The sequence below is a fragment of the Pseudopipra pipra genome, chromosome 3, assembly GCF_036250125.1.
Source record: "Pseudopipra pipra isolate bDixPip1 chromosome 3, bDixPip1.hap1, whole genome shotgun sequence".
Classification (NCBI taxonomy): domain Eukaryota; kingdom Metazoa; phylum Chordata; class Aves; order Passeriformes; family Pipridae; genus Pseudopipra; species Pseudopipra pipra.
In genome coordinates, this window is record NC_087551.1 from 75,115,456 (window position 1) to 75,133,342 (window position 17,887).

The 17,887-nt window shown below is 36.9% G+C and overlaps 1 protein-coding gene across 4 annotated transcripts in view; it reads left to right on the forward strand.

The window, feature by feature from the left end:
- The window catches only part of USP45 (ubiquitin specific peptidase 45), a 52,390-nt gene extending 40,541 nt beyond the window's left edge, over positions 1 to 11,849 (forward strand). For 2 of the 4 annotated variants that reach the window (XM_064649897.1, XM_064649898.1), the window contains exons 10-18: positions 262 to 343; positions 1,309 to 1,400; positions 3,378 to 3,434; positions 4,754 to 4,897; positions 6,122 to 6,785; positions 8,419 to 8,516; positions 8,887 to 8,973; positions 9,442 to 9,595; positions 10,728 to 11,849. In XM_064649897.1, coding sequence (XP_064505967.1) covers positions 262 to 343; positions 1,309 to 1,400; positions 3,378 to 3,434; positions 4,754 to 4,897; positions 6,122 to 6,785; positions 8,419 to 8,516; positions 8,887 to 8,973; positions 9,442 to 9,595; positions 10,728 to 10,861 — 1,512 coding nt within the window. In that variant the 3' untranslated portion in view covers positions 10,862 to 11,849. Of the gene's footprint in view, positions 1 to 261; positions 344 to 1,308; positions 1,401 to 2,617; positions 3,329 to 3,377; positions 3,435 to 4,753; positions 4,898 to 6,121; positions 6,786 to 8,418; positions 8,517 to 8,886; positions 8,974 to 9,441; positions 9,596 to 10,727 lie in introns of those variants that run through there. The other 2 variants (XM_064649900.1, XM_064649899.1) reach the window with 2 other exon arrangements.
- The last annotated feature ends 6,038 nt before the right edge of the window (positions 11,850 to 17,887 follow it).

Below are 17,887 nucleotides of genomic sequence, written 5' to 3' on the forward strand. Positions count from 1 at the left end.
TACTGAAAATTCCATGGTTTCTTGATAACCTATCAAGGGCCCTACAATGGTTCCCTTTTTAAGGGAAGGAAGTTTTTTGAATGGTTACCTACTAAAGTTAAGCTCATGTCATTTTGACATTGTTAGTGAATAACAACAGTAATTTTACAACATTAAATTATGCTTATTTTATGCAAATAATACAAGATAATATCTAATAATATCTGACTAGTTTTTAGAATGCTTACACTTAGAATACTTAATTCTTTTTTTTACTTATAGCGTATACAAACTGCTATCTTAAAAGCATTTAATAATCCAACTACTAAGACGGCAGATGAAGAAACTAGAAGAAAAGTCAAAGGTATGCAAATCTTTATTGAGAGCTTTTAAAAACGCACAAGTCTTTAAATACCCTTTTCTTTAGAACTGCTTATTGCAAACAGCAGTCCCGAAGTGCTGTAGTTACGGACTTCTATTCTGTGTTACTTTAGTGCCGCCTAGTGTGTACCTAAAGTATAGACAGCTTAGTATGTGCTGACTTGCATCTTTGTATCCAGGATAAAGGCTTTCATGGTATTAATAATGCATCTTTTAATGATAGATAGAACTTAATTTTCTTTTCTAAAATAGCCTGCTTCATATTTGTTATACAGTCATAATTACTGTGTCACTCAGAGAGGCCACTTCCCATAAACAAACCGATTTCTGTCACTTGACTGTTACCTTGAGCACTCTAAATACAACTACAAAGAAAAGGCATGATTTTGTTCAAAACCAGTTTTTAATCTTCTCGTGTGTGTGTTTGCTTATTCAGTAGTTCTAATTTGGGGGACTTTTTTTTAATTAAAGTCTCAGCGATTAAGATGTTTTGAAAGTCACCCTTCCCAAATCTGCAAAAGATAAGGCATAGAGATGTATTAGAACAGGCTTTTGTTTAATTTTTTAGAGTTTTGTAGTTGAAAAAAACATTTAGAAAGGGTGACAACCTGTCTGCTACCCCAGTCTCTATATCAAGGCAATACAATAGTATGTATGCAAAGGGAAACAGATTTTATTTAAAAGGCTTCTTCTTGAGAGATACAGTTTTATTATTCTGTTACATTAGATTGGGAAGGGAAGGATAAAAGGGAACCTTCTCACTACAATATTTTTAAATGTTGAGATAACAGTGTATGATGAACTAGTTATTGTATTGTGTTCTAAACATTTTAAATATGTTTAAAAATTGTGCTTTCATAATATATCTTGGAAAGAATTTTTTTTGTACTTATAGTGTGGCATTGGATCTGTTATTTTTCACATTTAAAAAAGGCAATGTTTTTTCAGCATATGGAAGAGAGGGTGTGAAGATGAACTTCATAGATAGGATCTTTGTTGGTGAATTGACTAGCACTGTCATGTGTGAGGAATGTGAAAATGTAGGTATTCTGGAATTTGGTTTGATGTGGAATAGATCACATACTGGTTTGATTATGTTGTCTTGGAAGTATAAAATTGTGTTGCCAATTTTATACTTGTTTGTTTGTTTGTAAAAACAAGATTTTATTGAAAGTTTTTAATTTGAAATTATTTATTCCTTCTTAAAAGCATTATCCTCCCAAACCTAAGAAGAGGGGTCCTTTGAATTGAAAAAGGATTCAAGTCCTGGGCTTGATTTTACATTTGACTTAAGGCTGGAGGTTCCAAATTCCATAATCATATGTGTTATACCCCAATGTTAATTGATATTTTTAAAACACCTGCCTGTCTTAACACATAAATCCTTCTGCCTGCTCTTCTGGGATATACCTGAAAATTGGGAATTACTTAATTTCAATTAGTATGAGTGGGGAAATGCTAAAATTATTTCTTTTTCCTTGAAGTATGTTCTATAATTAACATAATAACCCCAATGAACAGCATATTCCTTTCATAATTAATATTACTGACATTTCATCATAAATGCTTTCCATGATCCTTATAATTTTCTTCAAGTTTGAAAGAGAAAAATCTTATTTGCATGACTTTTCTAATTGAATGTTATATTTGTGTTTGGTTTAAAACGTTCTATTTCATATTATAGAGATTAAGTAAATTAATCAATCTGAAAAATTAAGCACAGTCCTGCAGTGCCAGGTAAACTGTGATGTGCAGATTACACTTCAGTGTGCTACTAGTATCAATGAAGAACTTTGACTATATAAAAAATAGAGGTTGTATGTATTTTGCATGTCTCATTTATTTTTGCTGGATTCTTATATTCTGCCTGCACAGGACTTGGGAATTTGCTAGCTGTAGCTCTTTGAGGAAGAGTTTAGCATTCGTTTTCCTTTGCCTGCACTGGCAAGATATTTTTGATTCATGTTTGTTCATGCAAACTGACACTTTAGAGGAACCCCTGTTTGAACGTCGCCCCTCAGGCAGTCAGCCTCCATAGTTGCAATGCTTTTGATCTCATTAATTGCTTTACTGGAACCTAAACCATCCTGATTCCCTCACACAACAGGTAAAAATAAGCCTGCAGTCCATATCAAATGTCACAGGTGGAAGACTGGGTCACAAATACAAGAGAAGGGACACAGTGACAGTAATTGAGGGCATGACTGTATTCAATGACTTAAATGCACAACATGATTTTTACTGTTTTATTTTTAAGGTTTTGTTTTTCACAGTCTTTCCAGAGGTAAGATAAGTCAGTTTTGGAAGGACTGAGGACAGCAAGGGAGAGAGCTTAAAGAACTTAGTGATAAAGGCAGATGGAAAGTGCTGGAAGAGATTGTCTTTAGGTATGTTTTGAAAGATATTTCCAGCTTATACATGGCAAAATAAAACTGCAATACAAAGAAGAAGGCTGTTTTTTTTTTTAATTTCCTTTTCCCCAGTAATTGGATCTGTTTTAACAAAATCTAACAAAGCTTTTAGCTGTAACCAGTAATACTGACTTAATCTTAGCTGAGACATGAGGTTAGAACCTGTCACCTAACTGTCATTAACCAGTCCCTGCTGCATAACAGTGTACAAGATTGAACGCCTGTGCAGAAGAGTCCAGAATCAGGAAACTCTAAAAGGTAGCTTTCTGCAAAATTATACCACAAAGGCCCACATGACTTGAAAATCTGTCTGAAGCTCAGAGAAACTGAGCACCAAACTGCATCTTTGTCCAGTTCATGCCCAAGTGAATGGCCTTGCCCTTTGTGACTGTATGCTGAAATTTTGTGCAGTGTTAGAAAGAAAATTAAAGCTAATGTAAAAAATTTTTTAAAAAGTGGGAAGTTCTTCATTGTAGTTTGATATATCTTGAAACTAATTAAATTCTTGTATAGTTTCTGATAATAAATTGTTTAAATAAAGGGAGCTGTGTACTAAACCTATACAATGTTCTTTGTGTTTAAATGCATTTTCTCTTTTTCTTCAAGATTTCAACAGTAAAAGAACCTTTCATTGATCTTTCACTTCCTATAATAGAGGAGAGGGTAAGAAACAGAATATGTAATAAGTAACTATTGCTCCTAGTGGATTGTTTCTACATACCTTTATGAAGATATTTATGTATTTACACAGAGTTTTGATTTCAAGCCTAAAAATGTAACCTTGTCCATAAATATGTTTACTGTCATACATCTGTTCATTATAGGATTTTCTTTGTATGAATAGACATAAAATGTCTTAAGTGCATATATTTTTAAATTAGTCCAAACTTGGACCAAGTGATCTTAGTAATGTATAGAATATATAGGTCTGAGATTAGCTTAATTTAGTAGAATATACTTCTATGAATAGAATGATTATAAACATTTTTTTGGAGGTTCAGCAAGTTAGATTCTCATCTGTTGGTTTGCACGTAGAGAACTGGAGTCTCTTGGGTTGGAGTTTACCTACAGGATGAGACACTGTGAGAATGGATATTGGAATATATTTATTCTGGTATTTTCAGCATTTCAGAGAATACTTCCATTAGCTGTGGAGGAACTGTGTTCCTTTGAAGGCATATACTATGGTTTTGCAAGACTTGGGGTTTTCATTTGAGAAAGTGGGGGTGGGTTGGGAGTAGTTCTTCCGCCATCCTGCATATATTCATCTATATTTAAGGGAGAGTATTTAATGTAGCATTTATTCCTGTATAAAATGTATTCCTCTCCAAACACCAGTTTTGCTTGTAACAAATTTGCCATCTTTGTTGGTGCATCGAGTGCAGATGCCTGCGGGAGTTAAAGCTTTAAGAACGTTTCGTGTATCTGGGCTCTTGTGCTTCCTGGTTCCCCTGTGTAACACGGGAACTCTGTGGGCTTTCTCTGGGAGCCGTTTTTGTGGGCGTTTGGCAGTTGCTGCACTTACTTGAGGATGGGCATTACTTTATGGTTTTTGCTTTCCTCAACAGTTCAGACACACTGCTGCCAGTAATGTGATGGGGGGCGTGTGGCAGCTCCTTCACCATGGCATAAGGTGGTTGGCTACACCAGAGACTGACTTACGGGAGCTGTGTCACCTTTGATTACGTCACATCTCACACAGCTACGCGTGTCCTTATAAAGTAATAGATTATTTTGTATTGTATTATGTACAGGAATTTTGTATCATTCCTATTCCTTCTGCCTTTCAGTTGATCCTTCAAAGACTTTGACAGTGAGCTTATGGTAAAAAAATTTTGAAGGCTAGTTAATTGGTTTTATGTAGGTCACTGTTTTCTGAAGTAAAGGAAAAAAAAACCCCACCTACATTCATCTTTCTGTAGGTTGCAAAGGAATACAAAATTGACATAGTGCCTTTCCTAATTTCCTGTTTAATTTCTTAGGTTGCAAAACCCATGCCTTTGGGAAGAACAGGTAAAGGTAAAAGTGTACAGGAGGCAGATCTTGGTCAGTATAACTGTTCTTCTATCGGTACACTGAATAATCAACCCAAAATTGTCAAGAAACACACTTTAACAAAAGATAAGGTAAGAACTTAAATATACTAACCAGTCATCTTGAGCTTATTCTGAAGTTTCTAGGGCAACTGGGAATTTCTAGGGAATTTTGATACCTATTAATGGGGGGGGTTTTGTATATGTGTTGCTGACATAAACTTGTTTTAAAATATTTAGGTCATTATTAGAAGCGTGAGAAATGACAGTCATTTGTAACCATTTATTTTTCAGTTACAGGGTTTCCTTTGTCAGGAAAAGAAAATCTGCAAACTAGTTTCAATTCATGTTGATTTTGGGACTATTGCAAGGGTCTGTGCCCAGTTGGGAACCATAAAAACTCTTCTGAATCAGGTCCTAACACATTAAATACACGTGAAGAAAAAATACAACAGAATGACTATATAAAAGCATTATAAGAGAAGAGAATGAGACAGAAGTAGAAAAAGGACATGTGGTACAAACAAAGGACAGGGTGGAAAGAAGTAGTGCAGAAACTGATTGTTGTAGGAGAAAAGGCCTACAGCTCAAACTACTGAGGTGAATGGAAGGATTCCCACTAGCACCACTGGAATTTTGATCCAATTGAAACAAGGGAAAAAACAAAGGGGAAGGAAAGTTGCTAATTTCTGTTGGAAAGTAGCCAAACAAAAGAAGGAAAAAAAAGAATCATGAACGCTTTTTATCTAAATCACTTTTTATCTAAAGGAGTAGTTTTCTGTGGCAGCAACCCTTTTCTTTCTTCTTGCAATCTTGATTTAAAAAAATCAACTTCAGGTAATATACAAATTAGCAAACATCCTACAAGGGATGCTTTAGTTAATTCTACAGCAAGTGCCTACAAGGTGAGTTGAATTTTCTTCTGGAACCTCTCATCGACTAAGGCCTCTGATGGGAGGCCAGGGGACTGGCTTAAACCTGAGACCCTCTTTTAAATTAGATTAAGTGAATACCACTTCAAGTGTGCCATCCACAGCTGTCACAAAGTGAAAGTTATTAGTTGTGGGAAGTATTGATCTCACAGTAAGTATAATGCTCTTAGCTGACTGGGGTGTAGGTTTCTAATCCTAAATCAGTTTAAAAAGATCTTAGGGAAATTGACTAGCTTAAACGTGTGAGAGATGGAGAATATAAAAAAATATAACCCCCCAATAATTTGCTTTGAATTTGTCATGTTTCAAAAGGTATGTTAGATTACAAATCTATTTTCTGAATACATTACTTTTATTACTGAAATAATAATGCCATAATTTACAGAACCAATTGAACCATGAGAGACGGCTTGCCAGAAAAGCTTCCTTGAAGGAAGAAGAAAGAAGTCCTGTTATCATGCAGGAAAAAACCAAAAAGCTTGAGCTGGAAGGTAGCTCTGGCGTCCTGTACTCCAAAGACACAACTGCTGACTCAGCTGTCAACGGCAGTCAGACAGAGGGCAGTGAGAAGGAAGCCAGCCGCTCTGAAAGCAGCTTTGATGCCGACAGTGAAGCCTCAGAAAGCGAAAGTGCTTCTAAGCAAACAACTTTGAGCCCATCCAGCCACACATCTGGTTTGCACGTCAACCATGTAAATGTTAAAATGCCGCACAAAAATGGCAGTAATGAAGAGGTGATTTCCAGTGCCATATCCAAACTTGGCTTCTGTGATCCAATAAATGAAGATAAAAAATTGAGCCGTGGAGATCCAGCGTTAGGTTTATCAAATAATTCTGTGTTCTCAGTAGATAAATCTTCATTATCCCAAACCCCTCAAAATGCTTTCCAGACGCTTTCCCAAAGCTACATAACTAGCTCAAAGGAATGTTCTGTTCAGTCCTGCCTTTACCAATTCACCTCTGTAGAGCTCTTAATGGGGAACAACAAGCTTTTATGTGAGAACTGCACGGAAAGGAAACAGAAGTATCAGAAGAAAACCAACTCCACAGGTAAAGTGCTTGTACCTTTCTGGACAATTTTCAGCATTTCCTCCCAAAATGTGTGCTGGCTGCTGTTCCATTGCTCCAGCACAGGCCTCCCCACATTGTGGCTAAATAGAAAATGTCTCCCCAAGCAGAACTTGCTTGTAACAACTCAAAACTTCATCAGGCAATGGCAACAAGACTAAATTTTGTATTAGAACATAATCATAGGTGTAATGTAAAATTTATTTTGCATCTTTATTCTATCCAAGATAAGGAACTTAAAGATGACCATAAACTGAATATGTGCATTGCCTCATACTAATCTTTACCGCTGTTTCTGTTCCTTACAGTCCTCAAAGCTTTGAAATAAGTGCTGTAATATTCAGCCCCAGTAGCTTATATACTCAGGGAAGCAATGTTATTAAGTATGGAAAAGGGGCAAAAAAAGACACTTGCAATGAAGAGGGGAAAAAAACTTCCAAAGATTTGTAAGACTGGAGATGAGAGACAACTACCTTCTTGTGACAATGTTTTCCTTGATGTTTGTGTAGCACAAGCAGACCATTACAGTTCACTGAGTAAGATTTAATGAAAAATAAAAAAAAAATAATCCTCCAGTCTTTTGAAAAAGTTTATGTATAGACATTCAGAAGGTTAAAAAATTAAGCTCTTGTGATTATTTATAAATAAAATATAAAGGGAGGTAACAAAAATTTGCACCTTTGCTCTGCATTTATAGATACATGGAGAGATACAAGTTAAGCATGACTAAATTCAGAAAAATTAATCTAAACAAAGTATTTTACAATAATTTCTTTATCATGATTGGACTTGGTTCCATGGGCACCATGAAAAATGGAAAAGGAACATCAATTTACAATTAATCATTATTTATTTTTTCCTTCTAAAACTAAAGATGTAAGAAGTCACTTTTACATTAAATGCTGCATTTTACCTCAAATGAAATATTTTCCTTTGAACATGCATGAAACTAGTAAATTAATTAATCTTTTCAGCAAAAATAAATGCTGATAGCATGTTCCCTTTTACTGAGTAGCTAACCCTGAGCTACTTTTGGTAAGAGCCCTGTGTTCAGCGTCCTCTCCACATAGGGGGACTGGAGTCCACACATCCCAATCCTGTGTGCTCAAGCCAGCAGGTTATGAGGCATCCTGAGGCAGACAGCCCTCCTTAGATCTTTCTCTTAAATATGTATGAAGTATGTAGTCATTCAGAAAAAACTGAATAATGGAAAATTAAACTCTTAGTGATTAGGACATTAGCATAGATAAAGACACCCACCCATGCCTTCCAGTTTTTGTCCAGGGATCGTCTGTCTATTGCAGGTTTTAATAGAAAAGCTACAGACAATGTAGTTGTGCAAGCTGACCTAGATAGTGTACAGGCTTCCAACTCTTGATCTGATTTGCACAAGACTGGCTAAAATAATGCTCAGATTTGGCAGATTATGGTTATTAATAACTAGAAAAATGAGAAAATATTTTTCTGTTACTCTACAAAATTTACCTTGTCTTTTATATAACAAGTACAAAATCATTGCTACATAGATCTATTCTGTCAGATGTTTAAAAAATACTTTAAAAATTCCATGTGTCTGCCTTCACTTTACAAATTATTTTGATACTCATAAATACAGAAAAGAAAATGGAAGGTGTCTACACAAATGCTCGGAAACAGCTTCTGATTTCTTCAGTTCCTGCTATTCTTATTCTCCACCTGAAAAGATTCCACCAGGTAAGAGGCTAAAACCCTCTTGTACATTCCTCTGCCCCTGGTGGACAAGCAGTCCTTTAAGTGTTGTGCATAGTGATACTGGCTTTTTATAAGGAGACTTGGTAGAACCACTATTTGAAACATGCTGGTGTTTTTGTGATTGTTGTTACACCTCCAGGGAAAGGTGTCCATCATGCTTATATATACCAGTGTGGTGGGTTCAACACAAGCAGACACCGTATTGAAAAGATAACAAAGAATGTTTAAATCAGTTACAGCCTTATTCTTGGATTTGGTTCATTTTAATAATATAGTGCTACACCTTAGCTTTAAAAAGCTTCCTAGTAAAAATATATATTTTACAGTCTTTTTTTTTTCTTTTCCTTTGAAGGCTGGTTTGAGTCTACGGAAAGTAAACAGGCATGTGGATTTCCCACTGATTTTAGATTTAGCACCATTTTGTGCTGCATCTTGCAAGGTACCCATTTCAAATCTTTATTTTTATTGTGCTTCAGGAGTTGTCTGACCACAAGTGAAACTGGATTGATGATGATGATGATTATGATTTCTTCCTTTCCTAGAGACATTATAGAGTGCATTTTTCACATAGTGTCTGGAGATCAAAATTGTAACTGTTTGCAATTCCATTCATATCAAGAATATCACAGATGTGATAGTGTTAACTAATACTAGTTAACACTAGTATTAGTTAAGCTATGGTGCTCTGATGGTGTTAGTGTATCTAACAGCATTAAGGACAAGTATTATTGCAAAATATAACAAAATTCAATTAATAACATTACTGCATATTTGTAATAGATGTATTTCACCACTGGGAATGTCTGTTTTCTTCTTTTGAAGTAATACTGTTGATAGCTAGTTAAGATACCTGTAAAATTCATTGTGAAATAACTGACCTTTGTTTTCTGTGTTTCTGGGAATGCAGAATGTTACGGATGGTGCAAGAGTGCTCTATAGTCTTTATGGAATAGTGGAGCACAGCGGGTCAATGAGAGGTGGTCACTACGCGGCGTACGTGAAAGTCAGGCCATCCTCCAAGAAATTACTAGAGCATATTTCTACCACTAAAAATGTTTTGGGTATGTACAAACAGAGCCTCCTTTCCCTCTCTGTAAAACCAAAAGCAACCACTGTCCACAAGGATTTTTAGCAAATAATTTTTTAGCTCAGACTACTCTGTGATTTTTAGAGAAGTCATAGAAACCCCATCCCTGAAAGTGTTCAAGGCCAGGTTGGGTGGAGCTCTGAGCAATCTGATCTAGTGGAAGGTGTCCCTGTCCTTGGCAAGGGTGTTGGAACTAGGTGATCTTTAAGTTCCCTTCCAATCCAAACCAAACTATGATTCTGTAAATTATTCTTTTTTTGTTGCACCCAGTACATAACCTACCTCTGCTTTTAATTCCATAAAGAGCTGAGTGAATAATGGAATTTTGATTCAGTTATTAAACAGAGAATTTACAGAACACTCTCATCTCTTTCCTAGTCAAAATAATATGCCCAGATGAATAGTTGTGCCTGGTAAAATGCAATTATTTGGCATATTTGGTATTTGAAAATATTTTAGTACAAGAATCAAATCTATGACATTAAATGAAATGAAATTTTCCAAATATTTGGGTTTTTTATGTATTTTAGGATTGGAAATATTTAATGCTTAAAATTCTGGAATCCTCTGGTTTAATGTGAACAGGAAGAAGCTTTTTCATGGAGGATACAAGGTTTGGTGTAGGGTTTCTATTGGTATTTTGAGAACAGCACACTAGTTCTTACTAATATTTTTTGGATATGCAGAATGAAATAAGGTTCCAAGATAGAATGTGTAAGTGAAAGATTTGTTGGGGCAGGAATATGTTAAGCTGACCAAGTTAAGTAAATATATTTACTATTTCCCTTCTTGGGGAGGAGTGAGAACCAAGCATTATCCTGTCTATCCTGTGGGGTATCACTTTGCATTTGAAGCTCATTTCCTAGAAAGACAATATTTTACATTATTTTTCAAACCAAAGTTTCATTCAGTCTTATGCTTGTCTTGCAGTGATTATTGGAACAGATTAGATGTTTTTGTGTTCTTAATTTCACACTGGTCAGCTTTTGAAATAAAATGAATGCTTGGGCGTTAGAAGCTTCTCTTGCTATTTGAAATAATCCAGTGTATGTGTTTGATGATGACTTGAAAGACAAGAAACAACTTCTTTTGCTTCTGCATTTCAGGTTTAAAAGAAGCCATGGGAGCATCAGGAGGACAGTGGGTGTACGTCAGTGATGCCCACGTTCAGATGGTTCCAGAATCGAGAGTACTCAATGCACAAGCATATCTACTTTTTTATGAAAGATTATTACTATAATTCTTAACAATTTAATTTCAAAGATGGTAGTGGGTACTTAGTTTATCTTATTTAAAGCTGCAGTGGTAAGAGTACCTGTAAATATTGTGCCTTTATCTTGTAGAGAATTTATCATCTGTTGGCTCTGAAGTTTAGTCAAGCTATTATAAATATCTGAATGGTTCTCTTAAAGTAAGCACTTTGCCAAACATTTAAAATTCCTGAGTTCATTATAATGCAGTACCATTAGAATGTAAGATTATGTCCTATCCTACTGAGGTCTAGGGAAAGTTTGTTTTTGATTATGAAAAAGATAAGCTTTCACCCATAGTTCTGGAACAGCTGAGAATAGAAATGCTGATAGTGTTAAGTGCCTGGATTTGCTGGTGTACAGTAACAATACAAAGTATTTCAGCTTTCTGTGATCTAGTCCAGATCCTTCCCATCACTGGGTTGGATGTCAGCTTGTTAAGTTTTCTGCAAACAAGAACCTGTCAAATCATGTCTCTTCCATGTTTAGTAACTGGAAAGCAGTGTCCTTCCAGAATGGAGTAACAACAGCTGTCTGGGTAATACTTCAGTGAACTTTCCTGATAAGACCTGGGAATAGATTGGGAAAACGTGGCTTCTACAAAGTGACAGTGAATCCTCAGATACCCAGTACCCTTTCAGCTGTCTCCAACTGGCACTGGTATAGCAACGTACTCCTGTTTCAATATAAATATATACTTGGTGTGCATACGTATATCCTCTGAGATATATACACACACCAAAATCCATCACTATATATTCTCATTCTACCTAGTAGGAAAGTGATTTGCAAATACTTCTGTATTTAGTAATTTTTCAACCTCATAATTATGACAATGTACAGCATATAAGCTTGTATATGTACAGAGTTTAAGCATAACTCGGTAAATTCTGTTACTTTTGGTTCCAAACATGAATTTGTTTATCTGTTCCTGAATACTTTTCTCACAGGAGAAATAAACTATAAATTCTTTTTGCACTGTGTGTGTGAGTTGGACAGTAAATTATGACTTTTGCTCTCTGGACTTCCTTTTGTCAGCTGTGGGGGTCAGCAGGTGTCCTAGTGGCAACTGGTTTCTGTAGAGTGTTTTATTGCCCTGGTTTGAGTTGTTACTTCTTTTGGTAATTTCTCATTTCCATCCCAGTGAGTAATAGATGCATTTTCAGGTAAAGAACTGATAACTACTGTGAAGTTATGTGGTAATTAACTTATCTAATAAGCACTTACTTAAATACAAATTACTTCTGTAACATTTCCATTCTGTCTGACTTGCTCTTTGGTAGAGAAAAAAAAATGTTTATTTCTGCTTACTGTTTTCATTTATGGAAATGTGGGGTTTTTTGTGGGTGGGTTTGGGTTTTTTTTGTGGGAGAAAGAAAAACAAACCCACAAAAAAACCCATGCCATCCCTATTACTATCTCTACTACGTGTTGCCATACCTACCTGCCTGACTCTCCTGTTCTCTAGTTCTGTTTCAGAGCTTCATCCCACCTGCATTCACTCTTTTGCATAAGAAAATGGCACAATCTGCAATAGCCGCATTTGCTCAAACTGCTGAGGTATATTTTACAGTCACATTACTTGCACATTCCTGTGCAGGCACTAAGGATTGTTAGGCCGTACAACTGATTGTCATAACAGAGTGAGCCCCCAGTTGCACAGGATTTTATTTTCCAAAGGAAAACTCCTCTGTTTAGGTCAAAATTAGACTATGCGGTTTGGCTGAAATGATAATTTTTTCCTTCCACAAATTAAAATTGTTTCAGTCCACACAAAAGTAATAAAACTCAGAGAAACCAAGCAGTCAGCTTTAGCCATCTGTATTCCTAACCACATCTTAACCTGCATCTGCACTAAGTAAGTAAGTTAAGAAAGAAAGAAAGAAAGAAAGAAAAATAATGTTTAGATTAGAGTTGGTTCAAGTACCTTAATTCTCTTTTAGCTCCTTATCGTCCCATACCCTGCATCTACCTATACACACCTTCCTACTAGTTGTATGTAACTGATTGAAACTTCTAATTCTGGGTAACAGTCATAGTAACTAGCAACTAAGTTTCACTTCTGTGATGTAATCTTGCTAGGGGAACACAGATGAGTTTATTTCCTCCACTTCAAAGCAGACAGACCGAGTATTCCTCGTTTTTCTGACTTGCGTAAAACTACTGAACCTAAGTAACTGTATCAATCTCCTACTTTTTAGCCTAGATCTACCTCCCTAGACTGCAAAGCTAGGAGAGAAACAGAACAAGGTTCTTGACCTGTTACTTCTTATTTTTAATGCTATTTTCAGGAAATTCTTGGGGTGGTCTTCACTTCTTTTTAACTGGAGTTTACAAACTGTTTGAGCAGCTGAAATTTTCCCAAGTAGACATATTGACTAGGATGCCATAAAAGATGCTGGCAGGATTATCTCATTAACAGCCAGGGAACGTTTCCTTGTATTAAGGTATTTTATAGAACATGGAGAGAAAGTGGCATGAAAAAAACCCAACGCCTTTATCCAAGATAGCCATCACTGTTGCTCCTGAATGAAGCTTTTTGAGTTGAAATATTAGCAGGAACTCTAGTAAGCTCAGAGTCAGGAACAGGTATGAAAATATTATAGATGTAAATATTCTCTAAAAATGAGGGCAACAGGTGAAGTTATGCCTTCAAAATGAAAAAAATTACGACTAATGCAAGATGTCATATAGGATTTTAGATGCAAGTCACAGTGTCCTTTAAAACATAGGTTTGGGGGGGGGTGTGGGTGTGTGTGTATGTAAAATTTGGCTCCAAAGCAACTGATTGTACATAAATGTGTATACTGAAGACTTGTTAATAGTTCCTTATCAGGAACTGCAAGAGAAGCTCATAGCATTCTGGGAAAACAGGGTTGTACACCCTTTGTGTGCTAGAATTCTATATCTAGGAACTTGCAGTTTCCTGCAACTGCCAGCTGTGTACATGCTATTGAAAAGCTACATGTTTTCAGAATTTAAGTGAAGGGCTTGAAAGTTTAAGCCTACTTAAAATATCTCATTTTACCAACCAAAAATATTTTTAGGCCTACAGTCTCTACTCTTTGCAGAGCTACACCATACTTTTGTAGCCACCCACCCTGAGAAAGTGCAGTAGCCTGCATCTTCACGTGGAATAGCTTCAAAATGGCTTTCTCTTTGTACTACCCTTCTCACAAGGGCAATGATGTTTTCTTCATCAGCCTCATCTGTTCTTTTTGTTTTCAGGGTCTCCATAAGCCTCTGTGTCAATGTTTTTCCTTTCATTGATCCTCAGCCATTATATGGTGGTTCCCAGTCCCATCTCTTGTTTTCTGTGAACTCACAATTTCACTGTAGCTGAAATCTGGCCTGTCCCTACCACCACACTGGCTCTGCCTACAGACTGCAATACAGGTAATTGAGAAAAGCTGTGAGATCTGAGCAACTCTCTGCCGACCAGTCACAAGACAGCGCCTTTAAAACAATGAGGAAGAATGCAAATTAAGTATTTCCTCATTCCTCACTAAGTAAACCTCATTTATGGGAAGTACTTGATTTGCATAATGGACAGTTGGAACCCCCTACAAAAGTTTATCCAAAACAGAGCCATCAACAAAGTCTGCTGCATCAACTAAGGAGTTAGTACAGATTATAAATCCTTTTTCCTCAGAAAGAACTTTGTTATCTTTGGATTTATATAATTGATGCCAAATGTGGCAAAACGTGATGGGAAATTTTATTATACTAACCCACCTACACCAGTACATGTACAGACATCATGTTTGCATAAGTCTATTCTCCTAAGAGAGGGCTACAAATAGTGGTGAAGGAAAAACAAAACAAACCCTGAACTTTGCTGCCCAAAATGTACGCACTGTAATTGCCTTGGTTTAGAAAATGAAATCCACGCAGTCTGCCAAACCTTCCTCCCCTTCCCCATCTGCACCCTCTGTGTGTATCAATGAAGTGCTCTTGCTTACGGATTTCGAGTGGTAGCAGGTGAGAGTGGTTTATAAATTCATTAAAAGGCTGAAATGTCTTAGCTTCACCATTTGCTTCTCTTTGGACTTCTTTTTTATACCAACACAAACTGAGTCAGAAAGGGACATGAAATTAATGCATCTACATTCTCAACCCACTATAAAAATCTTATTTGAACATACTGGTAACAAACTAAGATTTGGAAAGGAATATTTTCTTGAGGAGAAACTAAGATGTATTAAAAAGGGAACAAAGCATTTGAATACAACTCTTCTGTTAGGAAAAATTAACAAATCCAATTTTAATGAAAATAGCACACCTGAGAAAAGAGCTTTACAGCAGCCCTGATTAAACAAAGATCTGATATTCCTCAGTTTTCAACAGCTGGACACTCTTTTTCTGTACCCTGTACGCATTTATGCATCTCTACAAAGATTTACATATCCATGTGAAAGAAATGCCACCGATTTTCTGTAGAACTATATAATTCTAATTATTTTAGAATGGATTATTGTTTCTTCTGTATCTATTTACCATGTCTTAGGCTGTCATTTTGCCAGCTGTTCTACCTGTTTGTACCTTTCCCGTTGGTGTATAAACAAACTGCAGAAATGGTGGGAAACTGATTATTCAAAGTGATTCATAATCTATTTTTTTGTAAAGGGAGATTATAAAATGTATTTTCAGCTGGATGTCTGTTAGTGCAAGTCAAAGCACTTCCCTTGCACAAGGTTATATAAAAAGTGAATTTTTACGTTACAACATTTGCAATGCATTGCAACTACTTCAAGGCTACTTGATATACATTTAACTTATATAAAATTTATAAATACTTTTGTCTTCATGGATAGCAGTAGAAAAACTAACTTTTTAAGTGTCAAGAATGTTTCTTACATCTGTGGCAGTTTCCAGTATTTTTCTAGTGCTGCTTTTAAAAGAAAACAGAAAAGCACTTGTTTTGAGTAGACTTATGAGTTCTTAACAATTGCCTCGTTTCTTTGCTAGCTTAGGGGGTTTTTTGGTTTTCAGCTGTGTAACCTAGGGATCATTGCCGTGAACTGTAATGAAACCACCATGTCAATGGCTGCCATTCCCTATTTAGCCATTCCACAAAGTTGAGTTCTGATTCTGCTGTCACTTATGCATAGGGATAATCCCTGATATGTTCATGTGTGGCTGTACTTATACAAAAGACAATCCAATTAATTAAAAAACCTGTTACTAAGTCCAAAATACTTGTGAGCAATAAAAAGTTTCATTTTGTTTTCTTTCATTTCCTTTTTTTCATATGTTTGAACCAATAGTCTGTCTCTTCTCTGCAGGTATTTAAGTAACAAATAGTATTTTTAGAATTCTACTACAGTACTGATACATGATGCATTTTATATGTAGATTTCTAATTCCAAATATTACTAAGTAAACAGGGTCTTACAGACTGTATTTAAAAACCAAATACAAGTCTGATCAGTTTTCCAGTCTATCCGAGGTGCTTTAACAAGTTTCTCAGAGTAAAGCTGCCATTTGTCATCTATTAATTTTGTCTTTTCTTCTGTTATATAGTATTTGACAAACGTGAATAAAACATCCAGCCATTTGGAAAATTACATTGTTTATAAGCTGTTTGTTGTACAACTGAGTTCACATATTTTTTTCCTTTCATCTTGTATGACAACATCACTGCCCATGGAAGAGCTCCCTAGAGATGAGTCCGTATCCTTGAATACTTAAGCTACCTGGCTTGTTTCCCCTGGCTTGCCATCTGTGGCACAGGGCACAGATTAAGACAGAGTTTGTTCCCTTTACAAGAACTGAGTTCTGTAATTCTGTGCTCAGACCAGGACCAAGAGTGGGGCTCCCTCACATTCCCAGTTTCAGTAGTGGCTGAAAGCTTGCCCATCTATAAGCACCACTCCATGGTTCCAGATGGAACCTGGAACTTGGTTCCCTGTTGTGTCAGTCATCACTGGACATACTTAAAACCTCTGCAACACTCCTGTCCATGGAAAGCCTTCTCGATCCTGCCATTCCTTGCGACACAGAAAGGGAAAAGTCCAGAATATTCCAAATAACAGTAACATGTAGCATAAGTGGCACCGACAAATCTTACACTGAAATCAATACAAAAGTTTCTTGAAGCTTTTGATTTTTTATAGATTTATAGGGGGTAACTTACTCTGTTACTCCGTGTGGGTGTTAATGTTTACTTTATGCAATGATCAGAGAGATTGTGGATGTTTTAGGCATTTACATCCGTGACGCTTAAGGAAGGGGAAGGCAGTGATCGCAGCGGTAAATAATGTGCCAGCTAATGAAAATCCCTGTCCCACAAACAATGCAACCACTCAGTCCTTCCCTACGGGATCACCCCCAGTGTCAATAGAAGAAGAGCTTTGCTGTTTGCTACGGGTGATTTTGGTGTATCTTTAACCATTAAACTAGGAAAATTTCAAGGTAGATCTCACGATAACTTAAAAGTTAATCTGGATATTGAGAATATACTACTTAGACAATTGTCCTGCTCCACGAACGCTCCATATACACATACACTGACCTGACTTGGCATGCTGACACTCTGCAGCTGTGCAATACTGAAGTTACTTGTGTATTTCAGTGTAGGATCCTTGCACTGAGTCTGTCCACTTACACCACTTATGTCTCCGTACACCAGCTTTATGTACCTCTTCATGTGGACTCCGCCCTCCGCACTGGAAACACGGATCGCACTCTGACCACCAGTTAGATCACCTGCGGAGGCCACGGAGCTGATGAGCTTCCCATGGGTCTCCCCACATTAGCGCAGCCGGGGAGTGGAGTTCTCCGCACGGCTTCCAGGCAGGAGCGTCCCCGCCTTCCCGCCCCGCCTGGGCTGCCATGGAGAGCCGCCAGCGGCAGCGACCGCCGGCGCTGCCCGAACTAAAGATGGCGAAGGGAACTAAAGATGGGGGAAAGGAAAGGGGAAGAACCGCCCGGCTGCCCGCGGGCCCTCAGCAAAGATGGCGGGACAGGCGTCCATGTATGGCAGGCGAGGGTCAGCACCGTTACACGCTTCACTT